Raw genomic sequence first — 21,305 nt, 5'->3', positions numbered from 1 at the left:
ATTTCTCTTTTCCCATTTTATCATCTAACCACATTTATACTCCGTATTACATTTTATTAATTCTATATAAAAACCTAGAAATTAAATCCTTACTATAATATTAGGGATTCCACTCTAGAAAAGGTTGTGTTTTTTAATAGAACCATAATTGCACAGGACTCCTTCAGAGTTCTAGAAAAGTCTTAATTAAAATTAGTCCTTTTATAGTAAAAGCAGCAATCTCTGCCCTTTAAATTAGCATTTTAAAATTTTATCAGAAGATTAACTTTTCTTCACAATGGCTTTTTTGGGGAATTGTGTCTATCTTTTTCTGTTATCAAAACTTCAACGTTATGGAATCTATGTTTTACTATTTCACATGAAATTTTAGTTATGCTCTAGTATGATAAAAATCATTTTATTCTGAAGGCAGAAACACTAAAAGTAAAATGAATCTCTTGGTAAGGCTGGAGTATTTCTGATTGCTTAGGAACATCTATAAAGATTTGTCAATATTCAGAAGATCCCGTACACTGCCAGGTAAATAACCAAAGAAATGCTTATGGCTTCTCAGTACTTTGGAGCAATATAGCCAATATAATATGATTTAGTTGGTGTTGGTCCTGCTTTGAGCAGGGGGTTGGACTAGATGACCTCCTGAGGTCTCTTCCAGCCCTAATCTTTTATGATTCTATGATCCAGGTCAGCTGAGCTGTAGATTAACTGAGTCACTGATTTTTATTAAGAACCCCCTGAAAGTAAATAATCTAACTTCTCAAAGCATTTAAAATGCAATAGACTGTAGTTCCCCTTAGGCTTTTTTAAATATAAAAATAATACTTAAACCATTTTAAAATAATGCTTCATTCAGGTTATGAAAATAAGTTACAACCTATGAGGAGACATGAATGAGTGAATAGATGTTAGTAGAACTACTGGTAAGGGCAATCTTGTTTTCTAATGTCTACACATTATGTTAAGAAGGAAAACATTATTTACCTGCAGCATTATGGCACAAACAAGAATGATTAGGTCATGTTAGGATATAGGGTTAACCTAAAAGAGTAATATGTCAATATGTAAACAGCCTTATAATCAGCAGCACTTATCACAGCAGCTTTAGTCTTTACATCCTAAACTTTATGCTAATACTAAAAGCTTCCTACCACCTGAAAAAATCTGTCTGAGACATCACAAATCCAACAGCCCGCAGCTTTCCTATGAGAAGTGAATTATTTGCCATTCTTCTTGCTCCAGCTCTTGTGTCTTAAATTTAAGTACATGAGAAATTCCTTAAACATGTAGACCAGCAATGCAGACTGAGTCAAAGATCATGAAAAATGCTATTTGGCAGCACCAGACAATTATGAAGGACATGAAACAACCAGATCATAAAGCAGCTCAACGGGCTAACAAAATTTGAGGGCATTAAATTACGTGTTGTTTAATGTGCCTTCCTACACTTAAAAAGATGAGGTTTGTGTAAGGGAGGAATATCTCTGATTGGGAAAAATAAAACATTGGGAACCCAGCTGGGAGATAAATTTAACTCTTGTTTATGATTTAGTACAAACTGGAGAACCATAACACATTAACATTAGTCAAATTAATATATATTTTTAAAAGACAAAAAAGAACAAGGACACCAAGGGCAACAGCAGAGCTTTCTTGGGGGCTGTTCCAAGATTGTGGAATGAACTCTCCAAGGAACTAAGGACCATCATAATCCTGATCACCTTCCACTCCAGAAACAAACATGCGACACATTGTTAATACAAATTATAAATATCACATTGCTTAGTAGTATTACCATAACACCTAGCACTAATGGAAGGCATTCAGACATTATGGTGATAAGCATGGTATAAGAATCTATATAGAATAGACACCAGGCAGGAAATAAACCAAGGTACAAACGAACCAAAAAGCTGCATACGCCAAGATCTTTTTTTTTTTTTTAAAATAGTGTAATTGACTAAGTCAGTTCAGGGAAAAACATACACTGAATCTTTCATTTCTTCATGCGCAGAACTACTCTGTAACAATGTTCCTGAGCCCCATTCATATAAATCCACTCTATTTGCCTTATTAGAAATGTAATTTAAAAAATTTCCACACACAGAGTGTGCCCCCTCCCCCCCAATTCCCTAAGCACTTAGGACAGGGATCGGCAACCTGTGGCTCCAGAGCCCTTTGGCTGCCCCTGTACAGGCAGCCATTTTTTGAGGGGGTGCCAAGTGCAGGCTTTGGCTGGGAGGTGCTTACCACAGGCAGCTCCCAGCCAGGGGCACAGCAGGTTTCTGGCCCCACGTCGCTCCCGAAAGCAGTGGCTGCAGGCATGTCTCTGTGCATGTCTCTGCCCCATCCTCACAGCTGCAGGGGCGGTGCTTGTGGGCATGGGCAGCGCACGGAGACACCCCCCCAGGGCGCACAGAGACATGCCACTAGCCAGACGCTTCCAGGAGTGGCATGGGGAGAGCCCTGCTGCACTGCCGGCTGCCTGTGGTAAGCTCCTCCCGCCCAGAGCCTACACCTCACATCCCTTCTCGCACCCCAACCCCCTGCCCCCAGTCAGAACCCCATCTCCTGTACCCAAACTCCCTCCCAGACCCTGCACCTCCTCCTGCACTCCAATCCCCTGCCCCAGCCCAGAGCCCGCTCCTGGTTATATTCAAATTCAAACGGCAGAAGTCGCATTAAAAGTATTGGTGAGTAGTAATAACTTTAATATGTTCAATAATTATTAGTTGATAAATTCTAACTCTACAAGTAGCTTTGCGTGTGATGCAGCTCTCGAAATATTTTGGTCAAAAATAAAAAACAAAAAAGTGGCTCTTCTTCTTTGAAAGGCTGCTGACCCCTGACTTAGGATCATGGTGATCCATCTCTCCAGCTGAGGAGAGCTAGCTCTCCACAGCCAGTTAAATACCCCTCCTAGGTTGCACCAAGGGTGTTTGAATAAAACATACAGCTAATGAAGCTAGGGGCTATATTGACTTGCCTGATTGCATTCCCAGACAGGGAATAAAGAACCAAGTTTGAGATGCAAACTCTGATCTCCTTAATTGCGCCTTAAAATAGCAGTCATGTTATATGAGCCATCTACTTTATTTCTGAAAGAAAAATGATCCAGTCTGCCAAAGTCCAGGCTAAAAACCCTATGGGGCTAAAATGGAATTATGGATTACAAATATTAAAGCATTTAGTTTGCACACTTGTGTAAAAATGTAAAGAAAGAATGAAATCCTTTAAGCATTTTTACTAGAAGAAAACTATTTAAATCATAGAATCATAGAACTGGAAGGGACCTCAAGACGTCATCTAATCCAGTCTGGTGCACAAATGTCAGGGTTAAAACTTTACTGCTAGTTAACATCTCCATCATGTCCCAAGAATTAACTTCAGATAAAATACACTGTAGTAGAGGTCTGACTGAAGGACAAGAATTCCTGATTATTAACCCCGTCTGACACTACCTACCTCTGTTAGCAAGTCATTTAACCTCTCTAACTCAACTCAGTCTGTTACACAGGTACAATATATAGCTACCTCACAAGGATGTTGTGAAAAGCAAAGTAATTTGAAGATGAAGTTCATTGTACCTATAATAAACTAGTCACATTGTTAAAAGACGGAACATAGGTTGGATATTTTTGGCAGATAGTTTAGTGCAAAGAGAAAAGAAGATTATGGAAGATAAGTAAATGTAAGCAAAAACCAATCACTTTATTTGGAAACCTTAAAGAGCAGTTTGACATGTGGACACATTACCGGATAACATCACATCAACAAATGGTTTCATTAGATGGACAAATTGAATCACAAGATCAGTATTTAAAAGTTATTATTTTAAAATTCCAATTAACTTATCACAACAAATGCTTTTCAGTGTACACTTAGCTGGAACAAAGAATATATTGGTCATTTTTGTTGTTTTTATTTCTCTTCCACTCATCCAGTGCTCTAATGTTTACATTGCAAACACAGCTGGGGAATTTTAAATGGAAAAACTTGTTTTCCCTGGAATTTCAAAAATATAGTATGTGAAAGCAAATCAATTTTCATCGTAAGTTATGCAAAATATTTTTTTCTTTAAACAAAACCTTACATTTTGAGCCTAAAACATCCCAAATGTCCCTTCAAACTAATCTAGAGAGAACAGAATTAGATCACAAACATAAAATGATCTACCCTTACAACATTTTCATTTTTAGCTACCTGATAGAACACTCTTGATCACAGAAACATAACATAATAGCAACAGTGAGATTATTTCCTGTTTTGGTAACAACTGAATTTACAAACATGTAGTTTCTAAATTCACAATCCAGTTACAACTGTGCTGAATAAATCGGATGTCCAGAGTAGAACTCTTGTTTTCAGTCAACATGCAATGATGGGGTCCCTAAACACTGCCCTGTGAAACTAAATTATGCACATGTGCTATACACATATCTATCTACTCATGCAAGCAAGCCAGCCATGTCTCTGTGGCTTGTATGTACTTTTATACATCCACAGAAAATCTATACAATTGCTAGGATTGCATCTTCTGAGGGAAAAATCTATCCTAAATAAAGTTTACAATACTCTTTTAAATGCATTTTAAAAAACCACCACCACCCTCTACAGGCCACTGCTAAACTTTCTTGTAGTTAACCTTCACAGACTGCACTGCATGTTAAAACACAATAGGTAAACAGCTTTCCAGAAAAAAGCCTCTTCAGAGCACTAGCAGGTCAGCTCACACAGCCACAGCATATTAATCACTAAGAGTGACCTGTATTTATTTACCTTAGGCTGCCCTCAGTTTTATTTTCAACAAGAAGCAATAAATATTTTGCAAATGCATGTCTTGACTTCATATGTTGACTATTAAAGGGCTGCCAGGATTCAGCACATTTGAAGATTCATCTCTAAATAGATCTTTCATCATTTCCCCAAATCTGTTTAAGTGCTCAGCCATAAGCCACAACCATATTTAAAACATAGTAACTATGGCAAACTTAGTGATTTCTCATTATTATTTTGCTTTAGGAATGGCCATGATACTTATCACGGTGCAAGCAGTTCTAGGACATCTAGCAATTTGCGTCTTAGCAACCACTGATTGCCAGAGTAACCCACTCAAAAATTTAAAGAAGGAATGAATTCTTGGGTAGTTTAGTATTTTTACTAAAAGAAAATTGTTTCAACATCAAATTTCAAAGCTTTACTGCCAGTTAACACATCCATCATGTTCCCAAAATTTACTTCAGAAGAAGGATACTATGGAAGTAGTGGCCTGACCACAGGACTAGAGGGCAAGACCTCATTAGTACAAGTGCCATCTGACACTATCCCCCTCTGTTAGCAAGTCGCTTAACCTCTCTACCTCACTAACTCACTCAATCTGTTAAACAGGTGTAATATTTAGCCACCTCACAAGGGTGTTGCAGAAAGCATAGCCATTTGAAAATTAAGCGCAAGTTATGTGTAAGTGTAATTACACAAAAAAGTCTTTAAAAGAACATTAGTAAGGTTGCAAAGCTAAGCATTCCATAGTTAGGAATTCCAGAATTAAGGTTGTCTCTGCATATACATAATGATACAGTATGTAATCACATAATTAAAGACTGTTTTTTCCCATAGTTGCCCTTCCCTCTTCAGTGCACAGGTTTGAGGGTGCTCAGTGAATGAATTAGTGTTGTGTTGGGAAGGAGACTGTTGGACCCTGGCCTCATTTGTTGCAGAAGATGGAAGGAGTGCGTGACGGTCTACACTGTTATGTTCATCACTTTTACAAGACTATGTTAAATTGTGTACAAAGTATGCCTTGTGAGGTATCACTTGAAAAGTCATAATCTGCTATATATCATTATCCTGTTGGACTATGTATAGCAACACTATATGTGCCGTTATCAGACTCTACTATATGACATGCGCCTGACAAAGTGGGTATTCACCCACAAAAGCTTATGCTCCAATACGTCTGTTAGGTGCCACAGGACTCTTCGTTGCTTTTTACAGATCCAGACTAACACGGCTACCCCTCTGATACTTGACTACTATACGATTGTTACTGAAATATGCTGTAATTCTGGGTAACACCCACAAACCAGTTTTTCAGTGACAAAGATACACTGGCCCCAGCCAGGTGTTAAAGAGCTTAAGCTGCCATTCTGCAGCAGGGGAAGGTATAAACAAGAAATTTTCATTTAATCATGTGGACAGTCCAGACCTTATGTCAACAAGAGACTGCTTGTCACCTGCACCCCAGCTGTGGGTAATCCTCAAAGAGGGGAGAGTGGCATAAGAATGAGAGACAATGGACTCGAATTTACCTCTCTCACCTCTGCTCATGACATCAACAACTCTCAAAAAACTGAACCCAGGCTGAAAGGAAACCGAGCCTGTGACATTTTCTGCAGAATATGGTAAGACAAAACCTTTTGCTTTTAAGTTCACTTAGCTTGTTACATTAGGTATTAGCTTGCATTTTACCCTTTTATTTTCTTTTGTAACCAATCTTGACTTTTATGCATCATCGCTTGTAATCACTTAAATCTATCTTTCTGTAGTAAATAAGTTAAAACAATAAGATACATTTAACCACTGTGTTTGGATTACAGTGTGTGGGAAACTCCAGTTGGGATAACAAGGCTGGTGCATTATTATTTTCCTTTGATGAAATGACAGACTTTATGAGCTTCTACTGTTCAGAAGGATACTGAGCAGTACAAGACACACATTTCTAGGTAATGTCACAGAGTGTAGTGAACTAGGAGGTCTAATACCCTTCACAGTCCTACCCCTGTTTGAGCAGGGTTTCTCCCCAGTCTCTTTACCTGTGGAGTCTCACAGCCTTCCACTCCTTCCTCACCCTTCTGGTCTCAGCTAACAACTGACCTGCTCAGGCCCTGCAGCTCCTTTTAACTGAGCCGGTTGGACTCTGATTGGTTGCTTCCCGTAACCTTTCTAGGTAGGCCTGGAGGACCCACCTTCACTGCTCCTTTCTGGGTCGGGCTGGGGTGTAGTAGGATTATGAGGTCTCCAGCGGGGGGCCTCAAAGGGCCCAGTACAGCCCATCACACACCCCCTCACCTCAGCGGCATTCTGAAAATATATTCATTAATATTTGTGAAGCCCTCAGATATTGAAGAGCACCAGTGAAAAGCCTGTGAGGAAATTAATAATTCTGCCTTGAGAGCAGGGTTTGAATAGTATGCAGTAAATAAGACCTGGGGCCGCACATTAAACAATAAGGAGAAAACAAAATCTTGAATAGCTGCTCATTCAGTGAACCCTGTCCATCCTGTGCACTGAAAGAGGCAGGGATCCCGGGGGGAAAATAATAGGTAATAAAGGTAATAATTGGAGATATGCCAATCTCCTAGAACTGGAAGGGACCTTGAAAGGTCATTGAGTCCAGCCCCCTGCCTTCACTAGCAGGACCAATTTTTTTGCCCCAGATCCCTAAGTGGCCTCCTCAAGGATTGAACTCACAACCCTGGGTTTAGCAGGCCAATGCTCAAACCACTGAGCTATCCCTCCCCCCTTAAATAGTATGTTACTGTGTAATTGAAGACTGTACCATAATGCATATGCACAAGAGGGCTGAATTAAGGTTGCACAGCTAACTTTAATTCTAGTAACTTTGGAGTGCTCGACTTTGCAATCTTAACAGTGTTCTTTTAGTATAATTGTGTGTGCGCAATCTTCTAGGTTTTTTAAAAAGCAAACTGAAAAAAAAATAGAATTCCATCACGCAGCATCATACTGACTGCCCACATGATTAATCGAAAGGGTTGGAACCTTTAGATCCACCTCACAGACCTCTGTCACTTGAGCTAATGGAGTAAATGATAGTAAGAGTAAGTTGCTCTCCTCTGGGTACACCAGCACTAGTGAGGGCTGGGACGCTTTGCCAATGGGATTCACAGATATTTGCTGACAGCAGAGGAATGGTGAGACTCAGGGATCTTGGGTTCCATCCCAGGCTCTGGAGGGGACTGTGTTTAGTGGGCACAAACCCTTCTGCCCATTCCTCCCAAGATTGACCCCCCTCTGCCCCATTCCCTGCAACCTGTCCCCTTTCTTCCCCACCACTAGTTCCTCATCCCAGTCTCCACTCTTCAGGCTTCTGACCCCAGTTTGCCTTCCGCAGAAGCCCTCCTCTCACCCCTCTAGTCTTCCCATCCCAGTCCACCTCCCCAACCCTTCCCAGACTCCCATTCAAACTCCCCAGCCTCCTTGCACTTCCCTTCCCTGATCTGTTTCCCCACCCCCATCTCATCATCCAATCTCAGTGCCCTCTCCTCACCTGGCACCTTGTCCCTGTCTCTGTGCAGCCAGTGCTAGTTCTTCCTCCACACCCTGGCTTCCTGTCAGTTCTGTCTCCCCTCACCCACATTGGTTCCCAGTTCCAGTATCCCTCTTGACTCCTCACTCAATCTCAGTTCCCCCCTCACCCACTGGCTCCCTGTGCCCCTTTCTGGCTCCCAGACCTAGCTTCCTTGCCTAGCCAGTGCCAGTCTCCACCCCGCAAGCTCCCCATCCCAATCTACCCCCCTGACCCTCCCCAGGAATGCTCTAGGTCCAGCTTTTGTCCTCTCTGCATTTAAATCAGACAGCTTCTTCCTTCCTCCTACACACTGCCTGGGTGGAAGCAGGTGCATCATTGAGAGCATAAGAGAGACAGACTCCCTGCTCTCAGTTCCAGTGCCCAGCCCCACCTCAACTCCTATCAGCCATTACCTGCACAGTCCAGCTTCACCCTTGTAGCCTGGGGCTATAGGGAACATGCTCAGTCACTCTACAGGATAGCGCATGCAGAGTTTGATCAGCACTAGATGCAGACTGAGGCTTGACTTGAGCATGCTCAGTGAGGACAATAGAAAAGTTACCTACCTGTACAGTAACTGGAGTTCTTTGAGATGTGTTTTCCATATTATATATACACATATAAATATTTTTTCATACAACTCTTGGCATGCATGCACCCCTTGCACTCAAGATCTGAATCTTTTGGCCAGCAGTTTCCACTGGGGCTGCGTGATCCCATACCAAGAGCACAAAGGGCAGTGCATGACCAACCACTGCTTAGTTTCTAGTTCATAACCCTTCCCCGCAAAATCCAATCCAACAGGACTCCAAAACAAAGGGGAGGGAGGACAGGTTGTGGGAATACATCTATGGACAACACATCTCAAACCCCAATTACTGTACAGGTTACTTTTCTTTATTCTTTGAATGTGTTTCCATATATTATGGAATACCCTCCCTAACAGTGATCTGAGATGGTGGATGGTCAGAGTCTCATTTAAAAACAGACTGCAAAATAGCTCTGCCAAAAGAAACACCTGCTCCAGATGCTTCCACTAAGCCATAATGTCCAATGAAGATATCTAGAGAACCCCAGGTGGCAGATTTACAGAGGTCAATTATGGGAATGCTTTTCAAAACAGCAGCTGAGGCTGCCTGAGCCCTCGCAGAATGGGCTCTAATAGTTCCTGGTGGATCGAGCTTAGCAAGTTCATAGCAAGGTCTATTATACCGCAAAACCAACTTGGGTAATCTTTGGGTAGAGATAGGAAAGCTTTCATCCTCTTAGATAGAGCCTAGGAGAGGAACTGAGCAGTGGGTTAGAGCCTTATGGACACCAAGGGTACGTAGCTTAGCTTCACCATGATTAGAATGGGGGTTGAGAAAAAATAATATAAGTAGATATGTAACCTGACTTAAATGGTAGTCTGGCACGAACTTTTGGCAAGAACTTAGGGTGTAGCCTAAGGAATACCTTGTCAGAGTGGAAAACAGTATAAAAAAAGTCTGCCATAAAGAACCCTATCACTCCCACCCTCCTAGCTGATGAGACTGCCACAAGGAAGGAGGCCTTTACAGATAGGCGTATGAGAGAACATGAAGCCAGGGGCTTAAATGGAGAACACATGAGACCTGCCAGAACCACATTAAGATCCCACACATGGGTTGGTGCCCTTATAACTGGAAAATCCGTCAATGGAAACCATAAGGAATATGGATATAGTGGGATGGGAAAAGACTGTATACCCCTCCAAAGGGACTAAGCACTAATAGTTGTAAGGTGTCCTCTGACAGAATTAATTGGAAGTCTTGAGTTCTGTAGAAAAAGCAAGTAGTCCAAAATTGCAGAGACTTGTGTCTCAAGAAGCTGAAGTTGGTGGTGTTCACACAAAGATAAAAATCTTCTCCATTTAGCAGCATTAGGGCAAGTCTACACTACAAAATTAAGTTGACCTAAGTTACGTTGATGTACAGCCACTGCAGTAATTACATCGCTTTTGCATGTCCACACTATACTCCTTTGGTCTGACCCGCTTTTGCATGTCCACACTATACTCCTTTGGTCTGACCCGGTACGGCCTTTCTTATGTTCTTATGTTCTTATGTCGGTGGTGCATATCCTCACCAGAAGTGCTTGTACCAATTTAACTGTCAGTATGGGACCCTGTGGGACAGCTTCTGAAAGGCAGCAACCATCAATGTAAGCAATACAGTGTCTACACTGATGCTGCGTCGACCTACCTACATCGACCTAAGTGCTACACCTCTCATGGAGGTGGAGTTAACTCAGTGTAGTGGGTGAGTTACATCAGTGGGAGCTACATTTTAGTGTAGACGCTTACAGAGTTATGTCGAATGAACTTTGTAGTATAGACCAGGGCTAAGTTTTCCTGGTGGAGTTTTTTTATGCTGATGACATCTCTATTTCTGACATCCATCCAGAAACCATGCTATTAGATGTATGGTGGATGGGATGGGAAGAAGGGGGACTCCTTTGTTCTGAGGCATGAGATCTGAAGATAGTGGGAGACGTATCGGAGCATGGCTCAACAAGCCTATCAGTTCCAGGTATGAGAAATGCCTTGGAGGAAGGGGCCTTAGGGGAATATGTTGGAGAGCCCTTCCTATTTTGCTGGGAGTGAGAAAAAGAATAAGAAAATTCCAATGCCAAAGGAAGGGATGCAGAGGCAGAGGTGCTAGGCTGTAACTCACTGCAGCTTGCAGTGCCAGACAGGAGGTTGGTACCATTGAGGCAGTGGGCACGCATGCTGGTGGAATGTGGAGCCCTACCAATAGCAAAGGAGATTCAGAATCCTCCATAATCTAGAGATCCTTCAGTACTATATTTCTCATTAATACTGAGGTAAATGGAGCTCTGAACTTCAAGGGTAAAGTTGAAGTACTCTGCACAGATAATGGTGCCAAAGAAGAGGTAGCAACCAGTATATATGGTACCACAGATACCTGTGGTTGCAGTCTTTGTACAAATCTTTGACAAGGTGCCCTCAAGAGACAGTATCAAACAACAGATACCATAATCCCTAGGAGTTTCTCTGGTACCTAACTTGGGCCATAGAGTATCCTTAGATTGGGAGCAGACACACAATTTTGACCTTTTCTTTACAGAGTCTTTTGCAGAGATCTGCCTCTACTCTTAGAGGAGGAATGGTGCACTCTTAACAAGGACAGTCCTATCAGTATCCCTGAAAGTTGAAGGCATATCCAATAAAGCCTTGGAAATAACTCACACCGAGCACCACAGGACCACTTCTCAGCACCACAGGCAGATGTCCAGGGGGGTTGGATGGGTGTGTGTGTGATAGGTGGACTCAGGTCCAAGGCAGGCTGCATGGAGCAGTAAAGAAGAAACATTTTAAACCTGGCTTTCTGACTTTTAAAATCCTTTTTTAAAAGGACTTGCACACTTACTGAGGATATGGGATTCCCTCAAACCTAGCTTTAACTGGAATGGACATCTCTCGAGAGGGGCAATATTTAAATCCAGGTGACTTTGCATGAGACATCCTAAAGTCCTGGTACTTGGAAAAGCAGCAAAGAGTCCTGTGGCACCTTATAGACTAACAGAAGACTAAAATCATGGCTGGTGTAGAGAAAGTAGGGGTATATACATAAGGGGAGGAAGAATTAAAGCTTCTCCAAAAACTAAAGCCTACTGAAAAAGGATCTGCCAACAGGAAACTACCTACCTACACTAACTGTCAAAAGATGGAATATATATTGGATATTTCTGGCAGATAATGTTTATTTCTCTTTGCATTAAACCAAGGATGATTGGTTTTTGCTTACATTTACCTATCACATTTTGAATACTGTGTGCAGATGTGGTCGCCCCCTCTCAAAAAAAGGTATATTGGAATTGGAAAAGGTTCAGAAAAGGGCAACAAAAATGATTAAGGGTATGGAACAGCTTCCATATGAGGAGAGATTAATAAGACTGGGATTTTTCAGCTTGGAAAAAAGACAGCTAAGGGAAGATATGACCTATAAAAATCATGGCTGGTGTAGAGAAAGTAGATAAGGAAGTGTTGTTTACTACTTCTCTGACACAAGAACTAGGGGTCACCAAATGAAATTAATAGGCAGCAGGTTTAAAACAAATAAAAGGAAGTATTTCTTCACACAATGCACAGTCAACCTGTGGAACTAGGATGTTGTGAAGGCCAAGACCATAACAGCATTCAAAAAAGAAGTAGATAAATTCATGGAGGATAGGTTCATCAATGGCTATTAGCCAGGATGGGCAGGAATGGTGTCCCTATCCTTTGTTTCCCAGAAGCTGGGAATGAGCGACAGGGGATGGATCACTTGATGATTACCTGTTCTGTTCATTCCCTCTGGGGCACCTGGCACTGGCCACTGTCGGAAGACAAGATACTGGGCTAGATGGACCTTTGGTCTGACCCAGTAGGGCCATTCTTATGTTCTTACTTTAGTTGGTTGGAAACCTTAAAGAGAAATTTGACATGTGGACATGTTACCTGATGTCCCCCTAATGAAGCCCTCTGTTGATGTGAAGCTAAGTTGAATCATAAGATCAGTTTTTACGTCAGCCCCTCCATTTCCTCCTCTTCACAGGAGCTCAGCACTTGCACCTTAGTTGTGACATAAAACTCTGCTCTCAAAATATTTATTAGCAGTAATGAGGAACCTAAAGCAGCACTAAACAAGTGAAAGAAATAATTTTTTCTTTCTTTCCCACAATAATTTTTTTCATTTCAACAGCCTGTAAACCTGCAAGTCACAGAAAAGGATATGCAGTATGTGTCCAACAAAACTCAACAGGACAGAAACACTTCGGACACCTCTGCGTAGGTCAAGCAGGTGAAAAATAAACAGAAAAAAAATTCCAAACCCAAGTCTCTGAGACTTAGATCTCCACTATAATAAAAGGACAAAAGCAATCCAAGAGGGAAGCAATTCTATAGACAGACCAGTCAATTTTTGCCTGGACCAATTTTAAAAAGGAAATTGTAAAACCTTCCAGGAATGATCAATGCTTGAATTTTAAAAAATGTTCTATGCACAAATGAAAGAGTTAATTTTGCTCTGACTTTTCATCAGCAGTTTCCTGTTCAACTCTGATCAGGCAAAAGGAAATGTACTTATGTGATGGCTACGGTGCTGCTCAGGTGTGCACCTCCATTCCCGGAAATCTAAAAAGCAAGTTTTCATATAGTGGTGAAATTGTCTCTGAACTAGAAATTTCCAATATCATGTTACCTAATTTGTAGGCAGGGTGACTTTAGGTTCCCCACCACCTTATTAAAGAGTCTTATGTCATAAGAGAAATACATTATTATATATTAAATATATTAGTAATTTTGTGTTAGGTGGTTCACCTCAGAGCATTAGAATTATTACCACACTATTATGATAAAAGGTCTAGAAAACTTCACCTGTAAGGAAAGGTAAAAAACTGGGCATGTTTAGTCTTGAGAAAAGAAGACTGAGGGGGGACCTGATAACAGTCTTCAAATATGTTAATTGCGGTTATAAAAAGGATGGTGCTTAATTGTTTTCCATGTCCACTGAAGGAAGGACAAGAAATAATGGGCTTAATCTGCACCCACGGAGATTTAAGTAGATATTAGGAAAAACTTTAACTATAAAAAGGATAGTTACACACTGGAACAGGTTACCAAAGAAGGTGGTGAAATCCCCATCACTGGAGGCTTTTTCGGAACAGAGTAGACAAACATCTGTGAGGGTTGGTCTAGGTACACTTGGTCTTGCCTCAGCATGGAGGGAATGGACAGCTAATCTCTCAAGGTTCTTTCCAAACATACATTTCTATGATTTTTGTCTGCAATTACTTAAATGTTGGCCTTTTGTCCCTGGAGATTTAATTTAAATTATGTAACCACTATTACAATATTTTCTTGGAGAAGTCTGATTTTCTCTCTTTGCAATGATACCGAGGCCTAAAGTAGTACTTTGTTAAAGACAGAAAAAAAGTTCTACAGATCATTGTTATATTTAATGATACATGGATGTTTTTGTTTGATATTTTATCATTTGAAATTAGAAATAAAGTAAGAAGAAAAAGCGACCCAAGGTTTTAACTTCAAAATAAGTAATCTCAAAACAATTGGGATTCTAACACTAACAATTACTGTACTCCTTCTCATTCAAAATGCCACACAACAAATTTATGAGGGCTTCTTTGCAAACTCCCATATCATCATCATCATGTACACTATATATAAACATTGATAGGTGCAAAGTAATGTACACTGTAAAAAATAATCCCAATTATACATACAAAATGACAAGTTCTAAATTAGTTATCATCAATCAAGAAAGATCTTGAAGTTATTGTAGATAGTTCTCTGAAAATATCTGCTTAATGTGCAAGAGCAGTCAAAAAAGCTAACAATGTTAGGAACCATTAGGAAAGGGATAGATGATAAAACAGAAAATATCATAACTCCACAATATAAGTCTATGGGACACCCACACCTTGAATATTCTGAGCAGTTCTGATCACTCCATCACAAAAAAGATACATTAGAATTGGAAAAGGTACAAAGACAAAAATGATGATGGGTATGGAATAGCTTCCATAGAAAGAGATTAAAAAGACTGGGACTATCCAGCTCAGAAAAGAAACAACTAAGGAGGGATATGACAGAGGTCTATAAAATCATGAATGATATGGAGAAAGAATGGGGAAGTGTTATTTACTCCTTCACATAATGCAAGAACCAGGACATCATCCTATGAAATTAATAGGCAGCAGGTTTAAAACAAACAAAAGGAAATACTTCTTCACACAATGCACAGTTAACCTGTGGAACTTATTGCCAGGGAACATTGTAAAGGCCAAAAGTATAAGTGGGTTCAAAAAGGAATTAGATAAGTTCATGGAGGATAGGTCCATCAATGGCTATTATTAACTAAAAGCAGCAAAGAATCCTGTGGCACCTTATTCTTTGCTGCTTTTACAGATCCAGACTAACACGGCTACCCCTCTGATTATTAACCAAGATGATCAAGGATGCAATCCCATGCTCTGAGATGCCTTAAACCTCTGACTGCCAGAAGCTTGGACGAGATGACAAGGGATGGATGACTAATAAGTTGTCCTGTTACGTTCATTCCCTGTAAACATCTGGTACCAACTGCTGTCAGAAGACAGGATACTGGGCTAGATGGACCACTGTTCTGACCCTGTATAGCCATTCTTATGTTCTTAACACCGTATATGCAACATTTGGTTATGTTGAATTTCCCCTTGCTTGCAAAAACAGCTCTAAAACTTTCACATTTTATCAATAGCAGCAAGTAGTTACTTTAAAAACATATAATCACCAGAATGAATACAAATTATGCCAAATTATCCATGCTGTTTCATATTTTAGAATCATAGAATATCAGGGTTGGAAGGGACCTCAGGAGGTATCTAGTCCAACCCCCTGCTCAAAGCAGGACCAATTCCCAACTAAATCATCCCATTCAGGGCTTTGTCAAGCCTGACCTTAAAAACCTCTAAGGAAGGAGATTCTACCACCTCCCTAGGGAACCCATTCCAGTGCTTCACCACCCTCCTAGTGAAAAAGTTTTTCCTAATATCCAACCTAAACCTCCCCCACTGCAACTTGAGACCATTACTCCTTGTTCTGTCATCTGCTACCACTGAGAACAGTCTAGACCCATCCTCTTTGGAACCCCCTTTCAGGTAGTTGAAAGCAGGTATCAAATCCCCCCTCATTCTTCTCTTCTGCAGACTAAACAATCCCAGTTCCCTCAGCCTCGCCTCATAAGTCATGTACTCCAGCCCCCTAATCATTTTTGTTGCCTTCCACTGGACTCTTTCCAATTTTTCCACATCCTTCTTGTAGTGTGGGGCCCAAAACTGGACACACTACCCCAGATGCGGCCTCACCAATGTCGAATAGAGGGGAATGATCACATCCTTCGATCTGCTGGCAATGCCCCCACTTATACAGCCCAAAATGCCGTTAGCCTTCTTGGCAACAAGGACACACTGTTGACTCATATCCAGCTTCTCGTCCACTGTAACCCCTAGGACCTTTTCTGCAGAACTGCTTCCTAGCCATTCGGTCCCTAGTCTGTAACAGTGAATGGGATTCTTCCGTCCTAAGTGCAGGACACTGCACTTGTCCTTGTTGAACCTCATCAGGTTTCTTTTGGCCCAGTCCTCTAATTTGTCTAGGTCCCTCTGTAACCTATCCCTACCCTCCAGCGTATCTACCACTCCTCCAAGTTTAGTGTCATCTGCAAACTTGCTGAGAGTACAGTCCACGCCATCCTCCAGATCATTAATGAAGATATTGAACAAAACCAGCCCCAGGACCGACCCTTGGGGCACTCCACTTGAAACCGGCTGCCAACTAGACATGGAGCCATTGATCACTACCCGTTGAGCCCGATGATCTAGCCAGCTTTCTATCCACCTTATAGTCCAATCATCCAGCCCATACTTCTTTAACTTGCTGGCAAGAATACTGTGGGAGACCTTATCAAAAGCTTTGCTAAAGTCAAGGAATAAGACATCCACTGCTTTCCCCTCATCCACAGACCCAGTTATCTCCTCATAGAAGGCAATTAGGTTAGTCAGGCATGACTTGCCCTTGGTGAATCCATGCTGACTATTCCTGATCATTTTCCTCTCCTCTAAGTGCTTCAGAATTGATTCCTTGAGGACCTGCTCCATGATTTTTCCAGGGACTGAGGTGAGGCTGACTGGCCTGTAGTTCCCCGGATCCTCCTTCTTCCCTTTTTTAAAGATGGGCACTACAGTAGCCGTTCGCCATGAATTTTCAAAGATAATGGCTAATGGCTCTGCAATCACATCCGCCAACTCCTTTAGCACCCTTGGATGCAGCGCATCCGGCCCCATGGACTTGTGCTCATCCAGTTTTTCTAAACAGTCCCGAACCACTTCTTTCTCCACAGAGGGCTGGTCACCGCCTCCCCATACTGTCCTGCCCAGTGCAGCAGTCTGGGAGCTGACCTTGTTTGTGAAGACAGCGGCAAAAAAAGCATTGAGTACATTAGCTTTTTCCACATCCTCTGTCACTAGGTTGCCTCCCTCATTCAGTAAGGGGTCCACACTTTCCTTGACTTTCTTCTTGTTGCTAACATACCTGAAGAAACCCTTCTTGTTACTCTTAACATCTCTTGCTAGCTGCAACTCCTAGTGTGATTTGGCCTTCCTGATTTCACTCCTGCATGCCTGAGCAATATTTTTATACTCCTCCCTGGTCATTTGTCCAATCTTCCACTTCTTGTAAGCTTCTTTTTTGCGTTTAAGATCAGCAAGGATTTCACTGTTAAGCCAAGCTGGTCGCCTGCCATATTTACTATTCTTCCTACACATCAGGATGGTTTTTTCCTGCAACCTCAATAAGGATTCTTTAAAATACAGCCAGCTCTCCTAGACTCCTTTCCCCCTCATGTTATTTTCCCAGGGGATCCTGCCCATCAGCTCCCTAAGGGAGTCAAAGTCTGCTTTTCTGAAGTCCAGGGTCCGTATTCTGCTGCGCTCCTTTCTTCCTTGCCTCAGGATCTTGAACTCGACCACCTCCCAGGTTCCCATCCACTTTTGCTTCCCATACTAACTCTTGACCTGCTGTTCGCAAACAGAGAAGAAGAGCTCTGCCCCTAGTTGGTTCCTCCAGCATTTGCACCAGGAAATTCTCCCCTACACGTTCCAAAAACTTCCTGGATTGTCTGTGCACCGCTGTATTGCTCTCCCAGCAGATATCAGGGTGATTCAAGTCTCCCATGAGAACCAGGGCCTGCAATCTAGTAACTTCTGCTAGTTGCCAGAAGAAAGCCTCGTCCACCTCATCCCCCTGGTCTGGTGGTCTATAGCAGACTCCCACCATGACATCACCCTTGTTGCTCACACTTCTAAACTTAATCCAGAGACTCTCAGGTTTTTCTGCAGTTTCATACCGGAGCTCTGAGCAGACATACTCCTCTCTTACATACAATGCAACTCCCCTACCTTTTCTGCCCTGCCTGTCCTTCCTGAACAGTTTATATCCATCCATGACAGTATTCCAGTCATGGGAGTTATCCCACCAAGTCTCAGTTATTCCAATCACATCATAGTTCCTTGACTGTGCCAGGACTTCCAGTTCTCCCTGCTTGTTTCCCAGGCTTCTTGCATTTGTGTATAGGCACTTAAGGTAACTCGCTGATTGTCCCGCTTTCTCAGTCTGAGACAGGAGTCCTCCCCTCTTGCACTCTCCTGCTCGTGCTTCCTCCCGGTATCCCATTTCCCCACTTACCTCAGGGCTTTGGTCTCCTTCTCCTAGTTTAAAGCCCTCCTCATTAGGTTAGCCAGCCTGCTTGTGAAGATGCTCTTCCCTCTCTTCGTTAGGTGGAGCTCATCTCTGCCTAGCACTCCTCCTTCTTGGAACACCATCCCATGGTCAAAGAATCCAAAGCCTTCTCTCCGACACCATCTGCGTAGCCATTCATTGACTTCCACAATTCGACAAGCCCTACCAGGCCTTAAATATCTTATTTAAAATCAGAAACCTATTAGCTCAACTACAGAGAAGGATATTGGAATGTAAATCTTAACACTAAGCTCTACATGCTTTTTCACTACCACCACTCCCTAACTGCCACACTGCATGGTCCTTTCTTCCCCCTAGACTAACCTGCAAAGGATCCAGGGCTGAGATACAAGAACTGTTTTGTGCATCAGTGGAAAATAATTGGACTCATCACTATTTTGGAAGGCACTGACTGTCACAATCAGCAAGTATAAGCAAGTCTGAGAGGAGAGTCTAAAGCATATGAGTTTGAACAGAACTTATGGATCTTAAATGAAAAATGAAAGCCTCAGCAATCTGTCAAAATGATAATGGGCAAATTCTGAACTCAGAAGTAACAGTGGTGGACTAAAAATATCTACTTTTCTGTTAACCCCTCCAGTATTTAAAAGTGATCATTTTAAAATTCCAATTAACTTATCACCATAAATTGCCATAGAGACAACATTTTAAATACAGTAATAGCTTACTAAAGTCAGTGTACACTTAGCTGGAACAAAGAGAATATATTGGTCAGTTTTGTTGGTTTTAGTTCTCTTCCACTCATACAGTGCTCTAATGGTTGGATTGCAAACACAGCTGGGGAATTTTAAATAGAAAAACTTGTTTTCACTGGAATTTCAAAAACATAATATGTGAAAGCAATTCTATTTTTATCTTAAGTTATGTAAAATATTTTTTAAACAAAACCTGACATTCTGAGCCTAAAACATCCCAAGTGTCCCTTCAAACCAATCTAGAGTGAACAGAATTAGAACACAAAACATAAAATGATCTACCCTTATAACATTTTCATCTTTAGCTTCCTGACAGAAGACTCTTGATCACCAAAACATAACATAATAAACGACAGCGAGATTAATTATTTCCTGTTTTGGTAACAACTGAATTTACACCTTAATAAAAAATGTAGTTCCTAAATTCATAATCCAGTTACAACTGTGCTGAATAAATTAGATGTCCAGAGTATAACAACAAGGAGTCTGGTAGCACATTAAAGACTAACAGATTTATTTGGGCATAAGCTTTTGTGGATTTAAAAAAACTCATTTCTTCAGATGAGAAGTGAGGTTTTTTACTCATGAAAGCTTATGCCCAAATAAATGTTAGTCTTTAAGGTGCCACCGGACTCGTCGTTTTTGCAGATACAGACTAACACGGCTACCCCCTGATACTTGACACCATGCACAGTATAATAGTTGTTTTCAGTCAACATGCAATGATGGGGTCCCTAAACACAGCCCTGTGAAACAAAATTATGCATGTATGGTATACACATATCTATGCACGCAAGCAAGCTATATCTCTGCGGTTTGCATGTACTTTTATACATCACATAATTACAATTGCTAGACCTGCATCTTCTGAGGGAAAAATCTATCCTAAATAAAGTTTACAATACTCTTTTAAGTGCATTTTTAAAAACACCACCACCCTCTACAGGCCACTGTTAAACTTTTCCTGTACCTAACCTACACAGACTGCTGTGCATGTTAAAACACAATAGGTAAGTAGCCTTCCAGAACGCTGGGCAGACTCAAGCCTCTTCAGCACTCAAGCAGGTCAGCTCACACAACCACAGGACATCAATCACTAAGAGTGACCAGTATTTATTTACCTCAGGGCTGCCCTCAATTTTATTTTCAACACGAAGTGATAAATATTTTGCAAATGCATGTCTTGACTTCATATATTGACTATTAAAGGCTGCCAGGATCCAGCACATTTGAAGATTAATCGCTAAATAGATCTTTCATCATTTCCCCAAATCTGTTTCCATGCTCAGCAGTAAGCCACCACTGTATTTAAAATGTTGTATGTATGGCCAGTTTAGTGATATATTATTTCTCTTTAGAATCAGCCATGATATTATCATGGTGCAAGCAGTTTTAGGCATCTCTAGCAATTTGTAGCTTAGCAACAACAGGCTGCCACACTAACCTGTTCATATTTTATTTATATATATATAAATAAATATATATAACTCCAGTTGATTTAATGGTTTTATTATTAGTTCTTTATTTTCTGAGCTTATATTCCACTCTCATACCTTCTATTGGTCACATCATTTTAGATCAAAAATTTGCCAAAAAGATCTGCAGACAGAGAGCTCCAGCATGCCTGCTGACGCTCACTGCTGCTGTTTGAAAAAGCGGAACAAAATTAACATAACTCTTATCAGTTTCATTGATGCTGTTCAGGAGCCTGTGAGTAGGATTTAAACCCAAGCATCATGTCAGTTTATGCCTCTACTACTTCGCAAAGCTATGAACTGCAGTAGAAACAGGACCTGAAGCTAGTCACAAGGTAAGACCACCATCTCTCTCTCTCTCTCACACACACACACACACACACCCCACTGATCCCCAAGAGGGATCTCTCTCCCCCTATTCAGGACCCACAACACTGGGAAAAGCATATAGTAGGAATCCCCCCGTTTCCCTGCAGCCAGGAAACTGTAGAGGA

At 41.3% G+C, this 21,305-nt stretch overlaps 1 protein-coding gene across 6 annotated transcripts in view; it reads right to left on the bottom strand.

Annotated features, from left to right (window-relative positions):
- The window catches only part of EYA3 (EYA transcriptional coactivator and phosphatase 3), a 136,549-nt gene that overhangs the window by 87,741 nt on the left and 27,503 nt on the right, over positions 1-21,305 (bottom strand). Inside the window, exon 1 of one of the 6 annotated variants that reach the window (XM_039511295.1) lies at positions 1,149-1,189. The exons of 4 other annotated variants lie outside the window; for them this stretch is intronic. Coding sequence is in view for 1 of the 2 variants with exons in the window: in XM_039511292.1 (XP_039367226.1) it covers positions 979-987 (9 nt within the window). In the remaining variant the exon portion in view is untranslated. Of the gene's footprint in view, positions 1-978; positions 1,003-1,148; positions 1,190-21,305 lie in introns of those variants that run through there. One more of the 6 variants, XM_039511292.1, reaches the window with a different exon arrangement.

This window comes from Mauremys reevesii, linkage group 23, assembly GCF_016161935.1.
Source record: "Mauremys reevesii isolate NIE-2019 linkage group 23, ASM1616193v1, whole genome shotgun sequence".
NCBI classification, from domain to species: domain Eukaryota; kingdom Metazoa; phylum Chordata; order Testudines; family Geoemydidae; genus Mauremys; species Mauremys reevesii.
This window is presented reverse-complemented; position numbering and strand designations above follow the sequence as displayed.